This window comes from Lutzomyia longipalpis, chromosome 4 (genome assembly GCF_024334085.1).
Source record: "Lutzomyia longipalpis isolate SR_M1_2022 chromosome 4, ASM2433408v1".
NCBI lineage: Eukaryota > Metazoa > Arthropoda > Insecta > Diptera > Psychodidae > Lutzomyia > Lutzomyia longipalpis.
This window is the reverse complement of record NC_074710.1, coordinates 11295918-11321405: the sequence shown is the minus strand read 5'-3', so window position 1 is coordinate 11321405 and position 25488 is coordinate 11295918. Positions and strand designations below refer to the sequence as shown.

Genomic DNA, 25488 nt, shown 5'->3' with positions numbered 1-25488 from the left:
AGTTATGGTCGATTTTCGATAAAAAATGGCGGCGGCCATATTGACTAAACGGCTTGACCGATTCTCGAAAATGAGGTATCGCTGGAAAGCTCCTAATGGCCCCTACAACATATCAAAATTTTAGACCTCTAGCTACAATAGGGGCTGAGATATAGCGAAAACAAAATTTTGAGGTTATTCAAAATGGCGGACGCGGGGGTGGGGGGTAAAATTTGACATCATAATCGGATGTCTTCCAGTCGATATTTAAACTTTGCCGTTTACCGCAAGTCTCTATCTATCACCGTTCTCTTGCAAATTAGCTCTAAACTCCGGACGGACGGACGGACGGCCGGCCGGCCGGAAAATTTTTTTTTTTGGCGCATACGTTTTTTGGAATGTGGGGACCCTAATTCGTGCTCATACCAAGTTTGAGCCCGATCTGACGACTTTCGATTTTGCTCGGTACACAAAAGCTGTGTCTGAAAGAAACACAGCTAAAATCCTTAAGAGGGAATTAAGTGGGTGTTATTGATAGAAAGGGTAAGGGTGCAACAAAAGGAGAGACATTTCTCTTCTTCAATATATTTTTTTGTAGAATCTGAAAAATAACGTACGAAGGTCAATTTTGCAAGAAAATGGTCGGGGGCGAAGAAAAGGTATTTGAGACGAGATGGGGGTGAAAGTTCTCAATTGAATTACATTTTTCACAAGAACCTTACACAGGAATGGCAAAAATAGTCTTCAAAAGAAAGGAATCTTGTAAGGCATTCTAATGTATATTTCTTTGCATTGATTTTTTCACATGGTGTTGGGGCGGAAAGATAAATTCCTTTAGAGAGGGAGAGACAGAGAGAGTTGGTTGCCAATTAAACTTGAAAACTTCCAAAGGGGATGATGCGGTGTTCTTCCATGGTATGGGGGGTAAAGCACGTTCTTCGTGGAAAAGCGGATGTGTTGTAGGTGTGCAAAACTTCACTGATTGGATGAAGAAAGAAATCAGCAAACGGGGGTGGGGGGATGGTGAAAATTTTCAATGCCAGACAGTGTATATGGGATGATGGAAACGCACAATGAATTTTACTATGTGAACAAATGTATATAAATCTACATTACAACATAGCGTATCCCTGACCTACTGACCTATTTTCACGGGAAGCGTGTGATAAGGGACTAAAAAGTAGGGAGAAAATCTCACGGTCAATGAATTGCGAAAGGGAAGAAGAAAAGTGTGAAGGAAAAATTGGAAAAAATCGTTAATCCTGGGGATTGTGGGATTATGTGTGACAAAATTTCAACTCTATTGCGTTGACAGAGAATTTCTTCCGATTCATCATGTTTTTACTGTTTCCGTATAGAACATAATATGCTCTCACAGTGCGAATGGAACTTTTCTAGAAAAGTTCCCTCTGAGTTTTTCTAATTAATGTAAAAAAAAAGTTTTCGAAACAAACTTCAATGCATTTTCATTTTCCCAACAGGTTTTTCACAAAATTTTCCTTTTGTGTTTAGTTCTGCTATTTGTTTTCCTCCTAACAGTTGTCTCACCTGTGTGTGTGTGTAGAGTAGTTCACCCCCGCAAGGTAAAAGCAAAGAAGAAAAGTGTCGCGTGAAAATTCCATGAAATGAGAAAAGCATGTAGTTCAGAGAGAGTGGAGAAGTAGAGAAAAAAATGACCCGTAGGTTGAAAATTAATGCTTCCCAGAGATTTTCTCGCAGTTTTGTAAAAAAAAAATAAATTGTTGATGATAATAAATTTCATTGTATGCCAACCTACCAGCCCCCTAGTACTGTATTATACTCGCACTAAATAGGGGAAAGTCATGGAAATACTCCAATTTATTGATTTTCTCCATGGAGTTTCCACAGGGTTTCAACCACACACACGGGGGTGGTTGAACTATTTGTCGGCGCTTAAGCTAACATAACCAATTGAAAAGAAAACCTAATGATGATTATTTCAATGAAAAAAGAATCCATTGCTGCTATAAAAATAGAAATATTAACCTCTCGCTCAGTAATTGATGATTTTTTCCATGATTTCTTTATTAAAATAAAATAAAAATGGAAAGTAGACTCTTCCTTTTATTTCTCTGAATGTTTTGTGTATTTTTATTTAAAATAAAATGTTGGAAGACTTGTTTATTCTTTCCCACTATCGCTTTATATACATTATATATTTTTTCATTCATAAGTAGTACTGTGGGTGAGATATGAGAATAGCGGAGAGATTGTGAAATTTCCGCCTCTTTCATACAAATGCAAAAAGCTTACAATAAATACAATCTTTACTTTACAGAGCCTAACTATTATCTATACTACTTAGTGAATCATAAGAAATGATATTCAAAACATTTTGTTTTTATTTTAATGGTTTTTAAAATGAGTTGATTAGGGTTAGTTAGGTTTTACGTAGAAGGTAAATAAAAATTTTATTATATACAAAGTAAGTTCTTGAATTATATAACTTCAATCTATGGTAAATTTAGCATGGTGTCCAAGTTCAGTAAAGTCTCAATATAAAGAATATAAAAAAAATGGGAATATTGAAAAAAAGAGACATCTAAAGGAGAGAATAAAAGCAATTTGAGGAAAATTCAAAAGAATTGCTTTTCAATTAGCGCCGTTCATTGATAATATTAATATTTAAAATTTAAAAGATGAAAGATAATCAATTTTTCTCGTATGAATGTAAATCTTTTATTCTGGAGTTAATTTTAAGACCCGATTCTGTTAAAAAAATCTAATAAGATTTCTGATGTTTTTTTGAAGAATATTTTGACAGTTTGTTTTCATTTTTTAGTTCTGTAATAACATCAAAAATATATTCAAGGATTCTTTAAGAACCTATACCTGAAAGATTTCTAGGATTTAAAAAAAAAACTTTGATTTTAATTCTTTTCACGAGCTTTTAAATTATAAGAAGTATACATACCTATAAAAAAAATTGACAAAGTACTAGACCTTCTTGAAATTCCTCAGAAAGTTCCTTAAAGATTTTTTATTTTCCCTTTCATATACGTCTGAAGAAAAAGCAAATTGTTAAAATCTTGCAATATTTTTAAAAGAAAAACAAAAGTCATATAACCTTTTTCTAAAGAATAGATTTTTTACGGAATTGCCTCTTTTTTTCTACTTCTTTAAACTTGAAAATAAGTAAACGTGAAACAACCTTTTGCAATGTTAGGACACTGACTGTTTAATTAAATAAATATCGAGCTTTTAAATTAATTTTCAAATTCAAAACTCAATCATTACTGGAATAACGCACAGCTTACAGGAACTTTGCCAAAGAATAATGAAGAATGAAAAAGACAGAATAATTTTTAATTTAAAAACCTGAGATAATTATGAAGAACTTTTTTTTTTATCATCACCGATCAAGATGAATTTTTTTTGCATTACCTCTTCAACTTTATGACGCAGTATTCAGCATGTAAAAAAACAACCTTCAAGCGCGATAATGTGGGTGAATGAAAATCACTTACTAAGAAATTGAAAAATTTCTATAGGAAAACTTTTGAATGAAATATCGATTTCTTCGTTGCAAGTTTGCAAAGTGAACTATAGGATACATTCTATTGAAAATTTTCTTTGTTAATGGAATTTCAGTTTAATTATAAATTTTTAATCTCTTAAAATTTTTTTAAATACGTTTTTCTAAAGGAAAATTCAGTGAAAATAAGCAAGTTAATTCCAAATAATTTTTACTGACAAAAATCTATTTACTATGGTTGGGCTATTTGGTAAAATGAATTTAGTAAGTTTTTTGCAAAGCCAGTAAGTTTTTATTGCTTGAGAACCGAGAATTTCTTTCTAGTACAGAAATGTGATTTTTGAGATCTCTGAGATACCAAGCAAAGTTTTCTTTTTTTCTTTATCCTTTCTATGAATTTTTCCTTTATCGTCGTGAAAAAGTTGATTAAATTCCTGGAAAATAAATCAGTTTGTACAGTGTATACAGAACTAATTCAATTTATGTAAATTTCCTGGAAAAAAATATTTTTATTCGTTGGATGAAAGAGAAATAGATTTCTACTACAGTTGCCGCTTTTAATTATAGGGGAGGGCGGGGCTAATAAAGTCACTTAAGGGTTTAGAAAAAGCTTAAAATATCATATTTCCTAGCTAGATAGAACAAAATGATCTGAGAAAGAGTTTGAGGGCACTATTTATCTATCTGGGAAATATAATATTTTGAGCTTTTTCTAAACCCTTTAGTGACTTTTTTAACCCCAGTCTCCCCTACTAAAAAATAAGATTTTTCTACAAACAAAACTTTTTATATGTTCCTTTTTCTGCAATTTTTTTTCCTCAGCAGAAGAGTTTTCCGGTGTGAATGAGTAAAAGTTAGTTTTAGATAAATTTGATCACTTTTTCCTTTATTCTGTTGCAGTATGTGACGGAGAAGATGGGAGGTGCCGAGGGCACAAAGCTAGATCTGGACTTTATGGACATGGAGAGGGTAATTGCATGCTTTTTTTTCTTCTTAGTTTGTCTCTTTCTGAAAAGTTTGTCAATTTGTAATTGGGAATGTTTTCTGGAGGTATATATAAAGTGGAAATTATTGATTTTTCCATGTGGGTGTGTGATTGATATACTCTCAGAAAACGGATGTAACGGTGGAGTTGGTGGAAGAGTTGCAGACGAAAACGAAGGAGTTTCTGCAGCCCAATCCGACGGCACGGGCCAAAATGGCAGCGGTAAAAGGAATCTCTAAATTATCAGGTCAAGCAAAAAGTAATACTTATCCACAGCCCGAGGGACTCCTGGCCGACTGTATGCTCCTGTATGGGAAGAAGTTGGGCGAAGACAGCATTTTTGGTGAGAAAATTGTTGAAATTGTTCAAATGGGTGGGATCTGGGTGGTTGGTTTTCTTCTTTTTATATAGGCAATAGGTGAGAGCTTTTGTCTATTTTTTTCTTCTCAAATTAATTTTCACAGCTCAAGCACTCATTGAAATGGGTGAGTCGCTAAAACAGATGGCCGATGTTAAATATTCCCTCGATGATAACATCAAGCAAAACTTCCTGGAGCCACTGCATCATCTTCAGACGAAGGATCTCAAGGAAGTCATGGTGAGGACTTTTTTTTTATCTTTTACTACTCACTTTCAATTTATAAAATCAATTTTTAAACGGAGATGAGAATTTACACCACGCCCTTTCGCACGCGCCACATTTATTCGTTTTTTCCGTTTTCAATTTTAACAGCATCATCGCAAAAAATTGCAAGGACGGAGATTGGATTACGATTGCAAGAGACGACGACAGGCTAAAGGTACAAAGAAAAAGAAACACATGGAATTAATGAACACACTGTGCACCATCAATGTCTCAACCCTTTATTTTTCTCAAAACAAACTCATCAGCAAAATGCCGTATTAATGTGTTCTGTAAAATTCCATTGATGTTCTCTTTCTTTTTTTTTATTTGTCTTCCAATATCTGTTAATTTTTATTTTTAATTTTATTCTACCCAAAGAAAATTAGTTATTTTTTTCTAATTATATTTAATGTCTCAAGATATTTGTATCTTAAATGAAGAGTTTCAGTGAACGCAATGGTTGAATTAAAGGAGGATGATGCAGTCAATTGATAAAGAAATAAAGAGTATTCTGAGAAAATTTTCTTCCCCTGCATTTGACAGATTTTCTTCATTAAATTCAAGTTAAAATTAAAAATTACAAATTAATTAGGAAGAAACTGCAAGAGAGAAAATTTTATATAAAATACGTCAAGTTTTTAATTGAATCGAACGGATCGAAAAGGATTAAATTGAGAAAGAAATTCGTATGAGCTGAGAAAAATTGCTTTTTCTTCTATTTCAAAATAAATAGTTGAAATTAATTAAAACATTTACTTAGAAGTAAATAAATTCAATGCATTCCAATTTGCAGACTTAAACTCAGATATGAACAAAAGTTTAAAATTTAAATCAATAAAATTGCATTATTGACGTGGTTCACTATTGTGTTCATAAATTGAAACTCTTCTCTGTGTAAACCATTAATCCCTTTGATACAAGTTTTTTTTTACTTAATACATATTTTGTTCAAGTAAAAGGAAATTTTTTGGGGTGAACTGCGGTGGAAGTTGCCGTGCTTTTCTGTGTTGATGGAAAGCTTTGGGATTTAAATCGTAAGGATTGAAAAGTAATTTCTGTGATTAGAAAAAGTAAATTTTAATAAAAAAAAAAGATTAAGCAGGTGAAAAGCCGTGGGACGTCATATCGGACAACCAACTGAGAGGAAGTTCAATATTTTATCTCATTAACACTTTTTATCTCTTTTATTTTTTACAAATATCTGCAATCGTCTCTCAATTTTATATTTCTTTTTTACAGTCACTTTCCTATCACAATACTTTTCTTAATTATATACTTTAAATAAAACTACTAGTAATACTGGTAAATGAATAAATATAGATTTATTAGCAGACTAGTCAATAAACTGCAACAAAAAGAGAATTTATTTTGTAAAGAAATGGGTGGATGTTACTTATTTTGTTATGCTTGAAAAACAAAAAAAATATCCTTATTCATGAGTAAGAAATTGGAAGATCAGCCTTTAATTATTTTCTTTATTTTTTTGTGAATGAAAAATAATTCTATAGAAAAGTAATCTCACGAGAATTCCTTTTGGAAATTGATGAGAAAAAATTAAGCATTTTTAACTTTATTTGCCTAATAGAAAACTCTAAAACATAACCCATAAAATATGGCTATAAATTTCTTTACTGACACCGAAAGCAAGAAAGGGAATTTTCTCAGGAAGTTCGTGGGCGTTTTCAATCTTTCTCTCATTCCTAGAAGAGATTTTCTTACACAGTAATTTAATATAATTAATTTGGAAAATGCAATCAAATGATGAGCTTAATTTTCCCAAAAGGGAAAATCAATTGAAATTTGATTTAGTAATTTGATACAGATAAGTAGGTAATACAGTGATGGTCAACAAAAGGGATAAATTGTTTGAAGATATACACAGAGAGAAAAAATATTCGTCGTCTACATATGCGAGTGAACTAACTCGCAAACTTTTTAGCGTCTAAACAATTATTTGGGGAAAATTACGATGAAAGAGTGTAAATACAAAATATGGGAAATACAAAACCTAAAAAACAAATAAAATGTTCCAAAAGTCGAATAAGAAATATAATTTAGTTGAAAATAATAAAACAAATGTATTTATCACAGTAATTTAGCAAGATATGTTGTTTAAGTGATTAGGCAATTCTAGTTGATTAGGCAATTTAGATTTTTTTTTGCCTGAGGTTTAAAGAAATTGTTTTCTTGCTAAAATTTTCATGAAGAAATTTTAAAAAGAATTTCCACATATAAAAAAAATGTCAATGATTTTAAAAAGAAATCTCAAACGACAGTAAAAAAATGTCAAACATTGAAATTAATGTAAAATTTTTGAAAAACCAAACATTTGAAAAAAAACGAACGTTAAGTGTTAGAAAAGAAATGTTGAGCACTGAGCAAATGTTAGATAATGTTGAAAATGAATGTCAAACGTTAAAAAAGAGTTATTGAATGATGAACACGTCAAACGTTACACACAGAATAACTTTTCGCATTAGTCGAATGTGAGTGGAAACCGATACTTTGACTCGCATTTGTCTAATGCAAATTTCAATGAAAATAAAACTTCGATGTTTACGAATGCGAGTGGAGTTACTCGCAAAATATTAACCTCACTAATCGCACTTTTAGACCTCATTTTTCTGTGTGTAGAATTGTACAAATTGTCCAAAGTTGCTTATTTAAATTGCAACGTTCATTAATACGGTTTTATAACCTCATTTCTCGTAAACCTCAACTTCTATGTAAGTTCTTTTTCTTAATCAATCTTTATATGTCATTTAGGTAGAGAAGCGATTATTTTAAGTATAAATAAACCCATATTAATAGATTTTTGGTCACGTTCCTAATTAACTGAATGAGCTTTTTAATTCAATCGAAAATTATAATGAAATAATCGAATTATTTGTGATGTAATTTAATTTTTTTTATGTATGACGTAATTGACATGACCATCACTGTTAAAGTATCCTCACAAATGTTTGGCAGTAGTATTCGACGCACCCGAAGATTATGAACCATATTCCTGTGTTAAAAGATAGGAATATGGTTCATAATCTTCGCGCACGTCGTATTGTAACTTTAAAGGAAACTATACGTAATGTGCTGGTATAAATTTAATTGAAATATTGCATTCAACTATAATATAATATGAAGGAATTCTCGAGAGATTATATATCCACAACTTTCAACATACTTATTGCACATAATATATTTGCATAGAAGTTGCTATATAGAAATGTCTTATTTTTTTATTAATTTATTTCCATTATTTTTCTTCTTTTTTTTCATGTATTTTTTCCGTTTCATCCCGCTTCTTGGCGCCCACTTTATTTATGCTGTGTGTTTTTTATGCTCGATGATCCAACACAATTATCCCTTTTGGATTTCATCATCATCTTTTTATTTGTTGCTGACATTATTTTTTTTACACTGAAAAAAAAATCATCTTATTTTGCTTTTGTGGTAATATTGTGATGAAAAAAAAAAAAAACAAATCTGTGTAAAATTGTTGATAAATTTTGCAAAATTATGTACACAACTATGTTTCGCATAATGCGAACAAAAAAAAATCTATGTCGAAAATCCGCAAAATCGTACCAAACGCCAGGTTCTCACATTACAGACGATGAGATTCGAAGTGCTGAAGAGAAATTCGCCGAATCATTACATTTAGCCCAAATGGGAATGTTCAATTTATTAGAGAATGATGTGAGTATTGAGAATTTATCTTTATTCATTTTTTTATCTAATTTTAAAAGAAATTTCTAAATGTTGTGCCTGGATATCGTCTAAAAGACAAAGAATGTTTTTTTCTAACATAATTTAATGATTCATCCTGGGCAAAAAAAAAAATGCAAAAAAATTTTATTTCCGTGACACGAAATAAAATTCCGGGATGCGTCTCTGTCTTCTTCGATCTTTCTTTCCGGGGGGAAACATTTGTTGTTTGGCGATGGTGCTTCGTATGTGGGGGATGTGCTGGATGGACCAAATAGGTGGAACAAGTGAGTCAACTCGTGACATTCTCCGAAGGATTGCTGGATTATCACCAACAGTGTACTGAGGTGCTAAAATGTCTCGTTGAAACACTCCAGGCAAAGTGAGTCTTCCAAGATTTTTTTTTATTTCCATGAGCTGCTCATAATTAATTAAATTCTATTCCTCCTGTGTTTGGGTTTCTATAGGAGGGAGGCATTCTCGAGAAATTCTTGCACAATGAAATTATCCTTATTTAATAAAACATTAATAATGTTATTTATGGAGAGTAAAGACTGAGAACAAATATTATTTTATTTAATTTTGTCTTCTACATTTTATATTCAGAACACATAGGGGTATGTGGCCTAATTCAGACCTACAGAGGTCTGTAAAGAGTGGAAAAAATGATATTAAATAGAAATCTATTAGTTGGTGTTCCACTTCGTGGCCAACACCAAGTATTGTAATCGTCGGAAAAACCGACCACCTCAGATCGGGCTCAAACTTGGTATGAGCACGTTTTAGACATCCCACATTACGAAAATGGTGGTGGAAAATTTTTGATCCGGCCTGCCGGCCGGTGGTCCAAACTTTGCCTTATAGCTCGAGAACGGTAACATATAGAGACTTCCGGTTTGAAGTTTTCTATAGAAATGTGGGTGTAAAATTTCATTTTTTTGCATTTTCAAAATCCAAGATGGCCGCCGTCCGCCATTTTGAAATACTGTCAACCACTTCCTTTATAGCTAGAGGTCTGAAATTTTAGTATGTTGTAGAGCTCAGTGATACTTTTACATCAACAATGCATACTTGAAAATCGGTCAAGCGGTTTAGCAAATATGGCGGCCTAAAGCAAAAAGTGTTTTTTCAATATAACTCGCGAACGTCTCGATCGATTTTGATCATCTTGGTATCAAATGAAAGGTATTGCGAAGCTCTACAACTGTCTAGAACATTTCAAGTTCCAAAAACATCCGCAAGAGGCGCTAAAAACAAAAACAAATGTACTGGTAAGCTGACCAAGCTTACGGGAGCTGTGTTTCTTTCAGTGTACCAATTTTGTGAGAGCAAACTAGAACGCGAATTAATTTAAATACGCGCAAAGTCGGGAAAAGTTGAAAAGTCATACCCTAAGAAATCTTTAGAAGGCTATATCTCGAGAACGGATCCATAGATTTTCATAAATTTTTTTTTGTTTTAAAGGTCTCGAAGTCAGCTATAACATATCGAAAACTGAAAAAAATTTATGTCGCCATTTTCGAAAAATTCGAGTTCGAAATTTTCGAAAACTTTGTTTTTGACTTTAGCTCCTCTTGCGGTCATTTCTCGAAGTTGCAATGTTCTAGACATTTGTAGGGTTTCACGAAACCTTTCATTTGCGCTTGAGTTGATCAAGATCGGACTTGTAGAACCCGAGATATGACATGCCAACTTTGGAAGGCTATATCTCGAGAACGGATCCATAGATTTTCTTCATTTTTGGCATGAAGCTAGATAATATGGTCGGCTACAACATATCAAAAAATGAAAAAAAAAATTATGTCGTCGTTTTCGAGATATTCATCGAAAACTCATCGAAAATTTTGTTTTTGATTTTTGGCCCCCTAGCAGTCACTTTCAAAACTTCGGATGTTCTAGAGAGTTGTAGGGTTTGTTGAGATCTTTCATTTGACCCTGGGTTGATCAAAATCGGTCAAGCCGTTTTCGAGTTATGGTCGATTTTCGATGAAAAATTGTGGCGGCCATATTGACTAAACGGCTTGACCGATTTTCGAAAATGAGGTATCGTTGGAAAGGTATTGATGGCCCCTACAACATATAAAAATTTCAGATTTTTAGCTATTACCAGGGTTGAGATATAGCGAAAACAAAATTTTGAGGTTATTCAAAATGGCGGACGCGGGGGTGGGGGGTAAAATTTGACGTTATTTAAACGTTATTTAAGTTATTTAAACTTTGCCGTTTACCGCAAGTCTCTATCTATCACCGTTCTCTTGCAATTTAAGTTTATAATCCGGAGGGCCGAACGGCCGGCCGGAAAAAAACTTATTTTTGGCGCATACGTTTTTTGGAATGTAGGGACCCTAATTCGTGCTCATCCCAAGTTTGAGCCCGATCTGACGACTTTCGATTTTGCTCGGTACACAAAAGCTGTGTCTGAAAGAAACACAGCTAAAAATCGAATTAGCAACTTTGGCTAGCAAAATCTTCCAGTGTTAATTGTGGATTAGAAAAAAAACACAAAGAGGTCAGAATTGAGCGACGTTCCCCTACATTTTTTTTTCTAAAAAATTATCTCTTAATAAATAATTATGTTGAGCAGCTCGTTGAAATTTATTTTCGAATAAATACCGCAAAATGAACAGTAAACAAGAAAATGAGAGAATTTGTTCTTTATTTAAGGGAAATTGTAAACAAAATGATTCTTTAATTATGCTTCTTTTTTTTTAAGGCGAGAGGAAGCTGAATGTCGCCCAAAGACGGAATTTGTGCCGAAAACATTGGCAGATTTGAACATTGAAGGACTCTCAATGGATGGCTTGAACGGTGGGCGTCATTTACAAAATTCCCATCCTGAGCTATCTTCCTCGTCCCGAAATCAAAATATGTACAGTTCACAGCAAAATCTCTCTACGAGTCGATCTGCTGGTGGATCAGCTGGTGGTGCTCTCGGCGGTAGTACAGATGGTGGTAATTTTACAAGGAGTAAAATGTATGGGTCACAACAGAGTTTATCCTCGAAGCGTCAATCAAATGGGCAAAATGGGCAAACAAATGCCAGCAGGAGTAGCAGTAGCTTCAACAGTCACACGAAGAATCCGTACTATGTGTCAGGTGTTGCGGATCAATGGCTAAATGCGTGGGATTTGCCAGCACCACCGCAACCTGCTCCAGCTGCCAGGAGCACTGCCAGCCGAAGGAATCCCACCAGCAGATCAATTTCCACTTCCTCAAACCCCTCCTCCGTCATCACGCACAATTCCAACTTCAACAACGATCCCTGGTCAGGTGAATTATGTTTTGGTTTATTTATTTTTTCCTTTTATTGTTTCTTTTCACAATTGCTCATTACTGGTTCCCTTCCACGAGGGGTACCATGTATTTCTCTCTCTCTCTCTATCTGGTGGTGGATTCACGATGATTTTACTTTCTGTGTAAATATTTTATTGGTTTTTTATGCTTTGTTTGGTGGGATTTTTTTCATCTCTTTCATATGTGATTAAGGCGAAGTGATATTAAGGATAGGCTAATTTTCACAAAATTATAATTTAAATTTTTTTTATTTAGAGCGGAATATTGATTATAAGTCAACTCTTATTTACAGATAAAATCGTTGAAATGAAGTTGTTTGATTGGAAAGATTTTTTTCCTCTCAACAAAAATCATTAAAAATGAAAGGAAAAGTTTACACTCATTTTATTTCAAAGAAAACCTACAAATAACCCATTTTCTTAAGCAAGGGTTTAATTTTCTTAAAGCAAGATTTATTGTATAAGCTTGAATTTATTTGGTTTTCAAACTAGATCTAAGATTTCTTCCATCAGGTCTTAAGTTTTTAAGTAAGGTTTAGTTTTTTTAAAGTAGACTCAAGTTTCTTAAGTTCAGTCTTACTTGTCTGAAACCATGATTGAGTTTTCTTAAACTAGGAGTAGAATTCACTACTCAGTCGGGCTTAAAAATTTAAGTTAAGGTCTTAAGGTTTTAAGTCAGATTAACATTCTACAAATTTTGATGTTTGGAGATTGTCAGATTGGAACTTTAAAAAATCAGCAGTAAGTACACTTTTAGCTGTGTTTCTTTCAGACACAGCTTTTGTGTACCGAGCAAAATCGAAAGAAGTTAGATCGGGCTCAAACTTGGGATGAGCACGACTTAGGGTCCCCACATTCCAAAAAACGTATGCGCCAAAAAAATTTTTTCCGGCTGTCCGTAGTATAACGCTAAATTGCAAGAGAACGGTAATAGATAGAGACTTTCGGTAAACGGCAAAGTTTATATATCGACTGGAAGACATCCGATTATGATGTCAAATTTTACCCCCCACCCCCCCCGTCCGCCATTTTGAATGACCTCAAAATTTTGTTTTGCCTATATCTCAGCCCCTATTATAGCTAAAAATCTGAAATTTTGATATGTTGTAGGGGACATCAAGACCTTTCCAACGATACCTTATTTTCGAAAATTGGTCAAGCTGTTTTGTCAATATGGCCGCCACAATTTTCATCGAAAATCGACCATAACTCGAAAACGGCTTGACCGATTTTGATCAACCCGGGCTCAAATGAAAGCTCTCAACAAACCCTACAACTTTCTAGAACATCCGAAGTTTCAAAAGTGACCGCTAGGGGGCCAAAAATCAAAAACAAAATTTTCGATGAGTTTTCGATGAATATCTCGAAAACGCCATTATCGATTTGCTTCATATTTTGATATATTATAGCCTACTATAACATTTATTTATAAAAAAAAAATGAAAAAAATTTATGTCGCCATTTTGAAAATATTGAGTTCCAACTTTGACATGTCATATCTCGGGTTCTATATGTGAAACCCTACAAATGTCTAGAACATTGCAACTTCGAGAAATGACCGCGAGAGGCGCTATAGTCAAAATCAAAAATTTCGAAAATTTCGAACTCAAATATTTCGAAAATGCCATTATCGATTTACTTCATATTTTAATATGTTATAGTTGAGGTTAAGACCTTTCCAACGATAGCTCAAACTCGAAAATCTATGGAGCCGTTCCCAAGATATGGCGTTTTAAAGATTTCTTGGGAGATGACTTTTCAACTTTTCCCGACTTTGTGCGTATTTAAATTAATTCGCGCTCTAGTTTGCTCTCACAAAATTGGTACACTGAAAGAAACACAGCTCTCGTAAGCTTGGTCAGCTTACCAGTACATTTAATTTTTTAAGTTCCAATAAGTGCATCTGACAATCTCCGAATATCAAAATTTGTAAAATTTATTGAAAAATATGCAATTTGTTAATCTGACTTAAAAATTTTAAGACCGACTTACAAATTTTAAGACAGATTTACAAATTTTAAGACCGACTTAAAAATCGACTTAAATTTTTGAACCCGACTGAGTAGTGAATTCCACCCTAGATTTAAGTTTAGGGAAAATGTTTAGTATTTCAAGCTAGGCTCAAATTCTTTAAGCTCAGCCTAAGTTTTCTGAAACCTTGCTCAAGTTTTCTTAAGCCAGACTTAAATTTTTAGTCAACGTTTAGTTTTTTCAGCAAGATTTAATTTTTAAGTAATACCCAAGTTTTCTTAATACAAGCTTTTGTTTTCTGGCAAAGTTTGTAGTCTATTTTAGGCTGGATATAAATAATCGAAGTTAAGCCTAAGTTTTCTTAAACCAGGCTTATGTGTTCTTAAACTGGGACCTAATTTTTCATGCTGGGTTTAGTAGCTAAACTAGGCCTTAGCTTTCAAAGCGAGACCTATTTTTTTTAGCCAGACTTAAGTTTTTTCTTAGTTGGGACTCAGACCAGATTTTACTTAAATTAGGCTTTGGTTTTTTAGTTTCTTGTACCTAAAGATTTTTTTTTAATTTGTGACCATTAAAATCCTTTTTAGTATCTATAGAGACGATTTTAAGTCCTCAGGTCCCTTTAATAAAATGTCGGGCAGTACCTATCTTAGCATATAGTTATTTTTATCAAAACCTTCTTAAGTAAAACAATTACAACATTAATTGATTGAATTTAATATTGAAGGAAATTGTTATCAATTATTTTTCTGCAAATTATTACATAATGGCTAAGAAAACCGCATGAAAATGGAGAGTTCTCCCACCTATAAGGGATTTTCTGATAGAGACACTTGGGAGGTTTGTAATGCGTGCATTATGGACCATGCGCTTGGTGTGTCTGCAAATGATGCTTTTCATAGAGCGTGGTCAATTATATTGTAAAACAATGTGAGAGACATGATAACATACAATGGTGTTGGGATATCACTGGAACATTTACATTATCTCATTCTTAGCCACAATCTCCTGGTACTTCCCACAAAATCCTCATCCATCCTGGTAAAAGCAAGAATAGCTCGGCGTATATGACACACAACATGTATCCATTTCAATGCATATTTTCTCACATTCTCTTCCAAAATATCATTCTCCTTCTTCCATGTCTTGTAGTCAGTAAACCCAGTCATCTGGAATTGGCCGGAAATGGTCCAGCACAGGCTCGTTCCACGAATGGTAGGATGATGGCAAAATTTTATGAATATTATAACGTCAAAAGAATTTGATATTGTGCATTTTTCTTAAAATTTTCTGCATGAAAAATATTTTCCATTTTTGTTCCCCCTTCTGAGCTGAAGGAAAAGAGAATTTTTTATGTAATTCCATAAATGAATAAGCATTATGCTATTGGGAGCTTTTCCATTACGTCAATAGGAAAAATTATTGATGCTGCAAATTGTAATTAAATTGAATCGTATTGTATCAATTCTCAGTGCCTTTTTGCATAGTTCTGTTTGATGAGATTACCTCTTCGAATTTTTCTGGATTTATTTTAACATGATTATTTTGTTCCTACAAATATGAAAAGCTCGAAAAGCTCTCAAATTGTATCATTAATATTTTCCCAATATTCCCTTCGCTTTGCTTTTATTCAATCAATTGCAAATTTTTCTTTTAAATTACGTTCATTTCTCTTTTATGAATTTCCTCCAATTATTTTTCCATTGATTTTTTTTTCGTTTCGTGCATGTTTTTCCTACATTTCCCAATCAGGATCAATTTAATGAATTTTTCCAATGGATTTCCCTCTAATTATACGTGAGGTTTCATTTTACCACGCGTGTGTTGCTGTGCATTTAATTTTGCGCCTTTTATGTGAGAAATTTTATTACATGTCCCTCTGTTTGATAAAAAATGTGTCTCTGTTTGCTTTTCATTGCCTTTGACGGCACCCATGCGGCTTTCAAATGAGATATAACCAACTAAAAGGGATATTTTATTCTTTTTATCAACAGCATCGCCACTTCCATCACCGATGCGATCACCGGCAAAAGCTCCAGCACAACCACAGCGTCCCAATGGACCGTGTTGTTCTGCTCTGTACGATTTTGAGCCAGAAAATCCAGGAGAATTGGGATTCAAGGTAAGTCATTATCAGGTTTTATGCTATGTTCCTCATATTTTATGCTGGGTAAATTGAAAATTAAAAAAAAAATGTTTGTAATTATTTGGAAGAGGATTTTATTCCACAAATGCCAGAGTTTTTTATATTGAAAGTTCAAAAAAGCCTTTGAGCGGATTTATTTTATTAAATTCAATGCATTTTATATTCATTTATTTTTCATTTTTTTGTACCTGATATAAGTTTATATATGTTGTTCTTTTGATTATTCTGAAATACTCATTCATCACTATTAAAAAAGCTTCAGGTCATTTAACAAAAGTAATTATCAAATATCTTTTATCAATTGATGTACCTACCTAATTAATGTTATCAATGTACTTCTGTTAAAATTTTTGTCATTTTGTTTAATTCAATTGGTGATGGACATTTAACAATAAATCTATTCAACGATAAAATGTTTTGACCAATTCAAATGGTGGAAACACTTTGGCGAAAAGAAATTTGACTGAATTATTCTGTCATTTTCCACAAAATTATTTCTGTTTTCTTGACCAATTCTAATCCGTGATCAACTGTTGATATTATGACAAATCTGAAAACTTCTCTTAAAAAAAGTATTTCAATCTTCTATGTTATTCGTTCATTGAAAACCTTTTGAGCTTTTGACTGTTTCATTTGATTTTTTTAATCGAATTACTTTTTTATAGTTTTGTAACTTCAGTTCTTTTTACTCATTAAATTTGATTTTTTATCCTTTTATTGAATTGATTGTGCCAATTGAGCTAAAGAAAATTGGTTAAAATAAATTCAGTTCTTTTGACTAATTAAATTGGATTTTTTTTTAAATATCTTTATTGCAAGGGGATGCACAATAGGCCCACATGGGCCGTAGTGCACAAGATATGAAAGTCTCCGGACCCCATTTAACGTAACGTAATATCTTTATTGAATAAACTCTGTTAATTAAGCTAAAAAAAATCAGTTAGTGTAACAATTCTGTTATTTTGACTGTTTCGTATATTTGAACAAATAACTTTAGTCCTTTTGACTGATTAAATTGGAGTTTCTAAAAATGTTTTTATTGAATAAATTCTGTCAATTTATCTAAAAAAAATCAATAAAATAAAATAATATATTCTGTTAAAATGTATTTTCGCTGATTACTTTTGTTATTTTGACTAAAGTCTTTTGAAGAGTGACAGAATTCTTAGATAAAATTCTTATTTTTTCTATTACCAACTTTCTTATAAATCTTCTAAGAAATTTTCTTTTGTAAATTAAATTTAAATAAAAGAGTGACAATTTTCTTTTCCAGGAAAATGATATAATTCAACTAATAAATCGAGTTGATGAAAATTGGTATGAGGGCAGTGTAAATGGACGAACCGGGTATTTCCCGCAATCATACGTTCAAGTTGTTGTTCCATTGCCAAACTAAGAAAAGAAGAAAAACTTGGACTTGGGATGCGAAGGAGCACCCGAATTCCCAGAAAGCGGAAGCACACGGAATGCAAGGAAGCAGGTGAAAAAAAACATCAGTCTACCTTCTTTTTAATTTATCTTTACCTACATTTTAAGACAGAATGAAGTACTTTCCACGTAATTTTACCTTTTTTTTGAGGAGATGAAAAATTCGTAAATACTGCGAAAAATTTAATGACAAGAATTTTCTTTATTACACAAGTTTGCGAAGAAATAAGAAGGAAAGGTCATGAAAAATACGTTCAAGAGGTGAAAAAATTCCACAGGGATGAAATGTTAGTTTTGAAAAGATTTTACACACTCGAAGAAGAAAAATCTTTACTAGTCGAAATTATTGTTGGGACAGCATAGGATGGATTAACGGGGGAGATTCAATTCTATTGTAATTATAAGAAATGTTGATAAAAAGGATTTTTTTAATTAATATAAAATTAAAATAAAATTCAATACGAGACATTCTTCTGTAGAGATTGAAGATTTCTATTTTTTAAAGTTTGTTTTTAACAATTTATTTCGTGTCATAAGATATTGTCTCGAAACTTTAAACTGTTGAATTTAGTTGAAAATATTTTTTTGTACACAATCGTATTATTTGTACATAGCAAGAGGAATTTCTTTTAATCATTGCAAAGTTTATATTGACTTGTAAATAAAATGTGGAAGGATTTAGTATGAGAAACTTTAAGAGAGTGAATATTCCGAAGTAAAGATATTGGAAAGTTGAAGGAATCGTTGACAAAAAAAAATGGAGATTTGTGCCATTTGAAACCCCTCTAGAGAGCGACGTGTGTGTGTTATAACTCCATTGAAAGTGGAATTTTTTTTTAAAGATTTTTCTTTATTAAGTATAATATTTTTAAGACGAAGAAATAGAACTTTTTGCTCCTTTTTTTCAAGTAAATTTAATTATACTAAATTGAAGGAAAAAAATATTAAAATTATAGTAATTTTGAGATTTCTTCACGTTAATTGCAAAGATATATTACGATGAAGTATAAAATAAAGAGAAAATTTGTTATTGTGTAAACTATAAAAAAAAGTAATTTAGATAGGGTTTATTAATATTGTCAGATGAAAAATGAATAAAATAAAATATTTATTGCATTTCACAGAGAAGGAAAAGTGGTCGGTAAATAGTTTGATAGAAGTTAGTAATGCGGAAAAAATGCGAAAGATTTGCTAAAAGTAGAAAAATAAGACAGCGGCACAGAGTGGGGCCATTGAAGTACATAATACAGAACAGATAAATATTTATTATTAATTATCTGGCAAAAAAATCTTTTTTTTTTGTTTCAAAATTGACAGTTTTAAGCAATTTCTAAATCAGGCTTAAAGGAAAATTAAAAAAAAAGTTTTTTTTTGGTTCTCTGGGGTAATTGTAATGGAAAAAATTCAATATATTTCCAAAAATTAGTTTTTGAGTCATTAATAAAGTCTCTGAGCAGAATTGAAAGCAAAATAAAACATTTTTTCTTCGTTTTACAAACTATAATTAAAAAGAATATAATTGACGTTTTCTCTGCCAGTTTGACTCGTCTGGAGGCCTTCAGGGTTCCGGAAGAGTTATTTGTTTGAAAAAAAAAAAAAAAACATTAAAATGAGTTTTTTTAATCAATAAAAAATGATAATTATTTATTAAAAACTAATAACTTTAATTAAAAACATTTATATACTTTCAAAGGATGTCTTGATGCAAAAAGCAATTTTTTCTAATGCTGATAACTAACTAGCAGAGGCTGAAAGAGACTCAAATGGCCTAGAAAAAAATAAATTGACGAAATATAAAAAAATGAAAAAAAAAAAAGATTTTAAAGAAAACTTCTATACTATTTTTTTTAATTCCAATAATAAATCCCGATTTCATTGCAGTTCATTCGCTCCACTCTGTATAGACATGCAAAGTTTTGAATGATTTTTTTAACCTTTAAAATTGTTTTTAAATATAATTTTTTAATTGAACCAAAAATAATTTAGAACGTTTTTCAATGAAAGACCTTCGTCGAAAGCAAATAAAGAATACGGAAAGCAATTTATTTACTCGATTTTGAGAAATTTAAAAAATATTTTTCAACAAAAAAATATTGAAAAATAAATTCCTTCTTTTATTATTGAATTTGAAAGAAATTAATAAAATTCCCCTCCCTCCATTTTATTATGAAACTCTTTTAAACAACAAAACAAAAATATTACACTTTAAAATTTCGATTTAATAAATAATTAAAAGAAAATCTATTAAAAAAAATCATAAAAATGCTATTTAATGAACTTTTCGTGAGATGAAACCATTGAGAAACATGGAAGATGAAAAAAAATGTAAAGAAATTACCGATTTATTGATACAAAAAACAAAAAATATTCTTAACACGCGCTATTCTATATTTATCTCTTATTAACATGATGAGAAAAAAGGCATAAAAAATTATGATATAGATGTTGTATTTGATGACTTAAAGTTGTATTTATCAAATGAAAAAAAAATATTGCGATGATGCTCTTTGTAAAAGAATTAGAGAGAAGAGAAGAACGACAGGAAGAAGCTATATACTTATATACGTTTTGCGTGGGAAGTGGGTGAAAGGCAATGAGAATGTAGATTAAAAATCTATGTGAAATTTGCTGATAAAAAGGAGAGAAAAAATGCGCGAGAATGTCAATTAAAAAAGAGAATTGATAGTGAAACTAATGATGTGAAAAAATGTGGTTTCCCCCTTAAGAAAAAAAAAGCATTTTTACTCCACTTTTTCTATCCCCCATTTTCACTATCAGGAAGCTCCTTTAAAAAATTGATATGCGGTCAGTTTCTCGATGCAGAAAGCCATGAAAGATTGAAAGGAAAAAAAATATTAGAATGATGGGAAGAATAAAAAAATGCGAAATATGCAAATAGCGGCAAGAAGAAAGAAACAACAAAATGACAATACCTAGAAATAATTTAATGAACAAAAAAATTATTATGAAAATGAGAAAAAAAAATTATAATGAAAGTTATTGAATTTATCTTAAAAAAAACAAAACACTAAAAATTAAACGGAAAAAATATTAAAAAATCAGAAAACTTACGCCCGGAATTCTTTATTCAATAAAATCTAACTTTTTGTGAATTATAGAGACTGCTAAGGAAGCTCCTAATTTTTTTGTCAAGTTTGTTAAATAAGAAAACGCATGCGAAAGTAGAAATGTACGGGTAAGCTGACCAAGCTTACGGGAGCTGTGTTTCTTTCAGTGTACCAATTTTGTGAGAGCAAACTAGAACGCAAATTAATTTAAATACGCGCAAAGTCGGGAAAAGTTGAAAAGTCATACCCTAAGAAATCTTTAGAAGGCCATATCTCGAGAACGGCTCCATAGATTTTCGAGTTTGAGCTATCGTTGGAAAGGTCTTAACCTCAACTATAATATATTAAAATATGAAGTAAATCGATAATGGCATTTTCGAAATATTCGAGTTCGAAATTTTCGAAAATATTGATTTTGACTTTAGCGCCTCTCGCGGTCATTTCTCGAACTTGCAATGTTCTAGCCATTTGTAGGGCTTCACGAAACTTTTCATTTGCACTTGAGTTGATCAAAATCGGACTTGTAGAACCCGAGATATGACATGCCAACTTTGGAAGGCTATATCTCGAGAACGGCGACATAGATTTTCTTCATTTTTGGCATGGAGCTAGATAATATGGTCAGCTATAACATATCAAAAAATGAAGCAAATCGATAATGGCGTTTTCGAGATATTCATCGAAAACTCATCGAAAATTTTGTTTTTGATTTTTGGCCCCCTAGCGGTCACTTTTGAAACTTCGTATGTTCTAGAGAGTTGTAGGGTTTGTTGAGAGCTTTCATTTGAGCCTGGGTTGATCAAAATCGGTCAAGCCGTTTTCGAGTTATGGTCGATTTTCGATGAAAAATTGTGGCGGCTATATTGACTAAACGGCTTGACCGATTTTCGAAAATGAGGTATCGTTGGAAAGCTCTTGATGGTCCCTACAACATATCAAAATTTCAGCCCTCTAGCTATAATAGCGGCTGAGATATAGCGAAAACAAAATTTTGAGGTTATCCAAAATGGCGGACGGAGGGGTGGGGTGGTGGATTTGACTTCATAATCGGATTTCTTCAGGTCGATATTTAAACTTTGCCGTTTACCGCAAGTCTCTATCTATCACCGTTCTCTTGCAATTTAAGTTTATAATCCGGACGGCCGGCCGGAAAAAAACTTATTTTTGGCGCATACGTTTTTTGGAATGTGGGGACCCTAATTCGTGCTCATACCAAGTTTGAGCCCGATCTGACGACTTTCGATTTTGCTCGGTACACAAAAGCTGTGTCTGAAAGAAACACAGCTAAAATAATTAATAGACTTAGGGGCGGCTTTAGTTACTCTTTTTACTGATTTTCTAATATTGTATTAACTCAATACGCATGTTTTTACTTATTCTTTTTGATATTATTTCTTTTCTAAATTTTCAAAATAACATTATTTATTTATTAAATTTAATAAAAAAAAAACATTCGAAAAATTGAAAATCTTCATAATTTTCCTGGTTTTGATATTAATTAGTTTTCTTTGCGTTGAGTCTCATTGTTTTATCCTAATTTTTCGATATATGTTTTAGTATCAAACATTTTTCTTTTTACGAATCTTTATTTTATGTTTTCACTATTTTCTCGTTTTTTTCACCGTTTTCTTGCTTTTTGGAATTTTTCTACGTTGTTTCTAAGTTTTTAGCTGTGTGGGTGGATATCAAAGTAACGTCTGGCTCCTAACATTGAAAAGAAGAAGTTTCTTAATTATTCAGAAACTTTTTTTTCACAATTTTTTTGATTTTATTTTGCTTTCTTTCGTTTAATTTTCATATTGCAATTCTTTTGTTGTTCATTAATTTCAAATTTGAAATTTTCAAAGTTTAAAAGGCCTAACATGACTACTCATTGAAAGGAAAATTATGTTTATTTTTTTTTAAATTTAATTTATTTAGTCTCTCAATTCAGAAGTTAGTCACAAAAATTTGATTATTGAATAAAAAATTCCCCTCAACATTAAACAAAACACTCAAATACTTAACCCCCTTTTAAAAACCAATTCCTCACTCTTCTTTTACACCACAGAAAAACAAAAAATAAAATAAACAATTTACTTTCTTGTAAGATGAGCGCTAGAAGAGCAAGGAAACAAATATATTAAATAGAGACAAAGAATATTATAATGAAGAGAAAAAAATCACCTAAATATTGCCATTTTAGACACTTTAAATGTGTTTCTTCGTTATAAAAAAAAATATAACATTAACAAAAAAACTTTTAAAGGCATTATGCAAAAAAACCCGAGATTATTGCGAGAGTGAAAGAATAATTAATTCTATTGTTGCAACAACATAAAAAAAAATCTTCTGCATGTGTCCATGTGAAAAAAAAAACAATTAAAGAGATGTTAAAAAATATATTGAAAAAAAAAATATTCCCACCCTTCTTAAATTTATAATATAAAATAAGAGAAATAATGAAGAAAAAAATCCATAACGGTGTTCCTTCTTTTTTTCTTTCTAAAAAATTCAGCAAAAAAAACTCCAATTCTCTAAAATTCATATTGTAAACTAAACTCTCCCTCTTTCTTTTCTAATTGAGCCATTTTTTTAATGAAATAGAAAAGGAGATGATAAGAAAAAAATGGATTAAAGAAAACAAAATAGTCTGATGCTGAAGATGAGAATGCAGAAACAAAATATGTTGAATTTGATGCGTTTAATGATGATAAAAAATACTGTAACTTCTATTAATTAGTTGGACTTTATTGAAAAGAAAAAATCTACATGTAAAGAAAATAATTATAAGTATAAAGAAAATATAGAAAAAAAATCTTGAGGCTTTTTTTACTGGAAATAATTTTAGCAGAGCGGGGAGCTTTGATGATTCCTGTTTTTTCCTTTTGGTTTAAAATCGTATGAGTCAAAAAGAGATTAGCTGTGATCGCGTGCAAAGCTGTAAGGATGAGAGACATAGGTTTACTTGGAGTAGATGAACACAGCTTCTAGAGTGTGTAGCACCCACATGGAAATGAATTCGCTAAAAGTGGAATAAACTCCGGAAAGTTTTAGCTTTTACAACAACAAAAAAAAACAAAATATAGCGTTTATCCCTCTTAGAAAATTCACACTCAGTTCGATTAGCTAGATTTATTGCTTTTCCTTTCAAAAAGAAAAGAACAAAAACATACGCAAAGTGTAGCAAAATTGGAGGAGGGTAGTTAAAACCCCTTTTAGTTGGTGGTTTTAGAAAGTTTTTTGTTTGTTTTTATTATCAATTTAATAGGGGAGAGCGGGGTTAAAAAAGTCACTTAAGGGTTTAGAAACAGCTCAAAATATCATATTTCCCAGAAAGATAAAACGAAATGTATAGCTCATTTCTTTAGGAAATTTACTGCCCTACAACTCTTTCTCAGATCATTTTGTTCTATCTAGCTAGGAAATATGATATTTTACGCTTTTTCCAAACCCTTAAGTGACTTTATTAGCCCCGCCCTCCCCTACCTATTTTTTTTCTAACGTGAAAATGTGCTTAAATTTGGAAAATTATTTGAAGGCAAGTTTTCCCAGCGGATTTTCCCTGCAAGTGCTATATCAAATGATAGATAATCTAAAAACCTACAAAATCATATAAGTTAAAATTGGTTACGTGAAATATTGGAGAAATGGGAAGCAAAAGAAAAGTTGACTGCCGGAAAATCTCGCGAGTTTTCAACTGTAGAAAAATGGTTTAAATATATTTTTAGACATTTAAATAGAAATTAAGAAAAAAAATAAAAGAAGTTTGTCCCCGATTTTACATAAAATGTGAAAATTCGTATATTTCCCAGCGCTTTTCCGTGAAATGACCACGCTTTTCTTGAGCCTTTGACAATGCCCTATGATAATTTAAAAATTAAATTTGGTTACCTCTTTGGGGACTAACTCCTCAGATTGTGAATTGCTCTCTTTTAAATGCCAATATCTCCGGATGTGGTTAACCAATTTTCAAAAATTCATTGGTTTTAGAAAGGTACATTTCTCACCTTTCCAAAACTGACAAATTTTTGAAAATCTGTCAACCCGTTATTTCTTGGCAGCCATTTTGGTAAAGCCAGGTAAATGCGTTTTTTTCACGATTTCACAAATTTTGACTTTGACCTTTGATGAATAGATTGTCGTTGGAAAGGTAATTTAATTCCCTTTCTAAATCTGCTAAATTTTTGAAAATCGGTCAAGCGGTTCAGTTGTGACAGCCATTCTAGTTTGACTATGTCTCAGGCTGTGGTTGGCCGATTTGAACAAACTTGGATTCAAGTGAGAGCTAAACATACCCTCTAATCTTAAAAAAAATTTCATTCATATCCGTCACGTGGTTCTTTTTTAATATTTTTTTGTGTTCAAGTTTATTTTAACTTTTGAAGAAACAAGTTAAAAGGTAAAACAAAAGTGGCCAAATTTAGCCCATTTTCCTCTATAGACATCTTCGGAAAATCATCAGATGTTTGAGATTTTTTATTAATTTGATAAATTGAACATTTTCACTGGAAATTAATAGCTTCAATTTGTTCTACAATGATTATATTAAAGTTTCCAATGATTCCCAATTTGTTTGTTTTAAATTAATTTAGCTTTACACAAAACTGTGTAAACAGAGTTCTTTTTATCCTATTAAACTGTGTACCTAACCCTCCGGTGTCCTACATACCTGCAAAAGCGCGTGGCTTTTGTTCAATAAATTCCTCCATTTATCCAATTATTTCCTGGTGAGTGGGTATGGTGGGCGATTGATGGCAAATTCCACACGCTTTGTATGCGAAAAATAAAACCAGAGAGGAATTTTTTTTTATAA

At 31.8% G+C, this 25488-nt stretch overlaps 3 protein-coding genes across 11 annotated transcripts in view; 1 reads left to right on the top strand and 2 right to left on the bottom strand.

Annotated features, from left to right (window-relative positions):
* The window catches only part of LOC129796125 (endophilin-A), a 36974-nt gene extending 13478 nt beyond the window's left edge, over positions 1–23496 (top strand). Inside the window, exons 3-13 of one of the 9 annotated variants that reach the window (XM_055837876.1) lie at positions 4376–4444; positions 4587–4682; positions 4737–4803; positions 4925–5058; positions 5194–5260; positions 8693–8778; positions 9066–9169; positions 11501–11595; positions 15204–15266; positions 16046–16173; positions 17471–23496. In XM_055837876.1, coding sequence (XP_055693851.1) covers positions 4376–4444; positions 4587–4682; positions 4737–4803; positions 4925–5058; positions 5194–5260; positions 8693–8778; positions 9066–9169; positions 11501–11595; positions 15204–15266; positions 16046–16173; positions 17471–17593 — 1032 coding nt within the window. In that variant the 3' untranslated portion in view covers positions 17594–23496. Of the gene's footprint in view, positions 1–4375; positions 4445–4586; positions 4804–4924; positions 5059–5193; positions 5261–8677; positions 8779–9065; positions 9170–11500; positions 12058–15203; positions 15267–16045; positions 16174–17470 lie in introns of all 9 variants that reach the window. The other 8 variants (XM_055837874.1, XM_055837873.1, XM_055837872.1 and 5 more) reach the window with 8 other exon arrangements.
* Positions 1–25488, bottom strand: part of LOC129796090 (zinc finger protein 431-like) — a 382644-nt gene that overhangs the window by 10386 nt on the left and 346770 nt on the right. The gene's annotated exons all lie outside the window — the stretch shown is intronic.
* Positions 1–25488, bottom strand: part of LOC129796188 (luciferin sulfotransferase-like) — a 220233-nt gene that overhangs the window by 10386 nt on the left and 184359 nt on the right. The window lies entirely within an intron of this gene.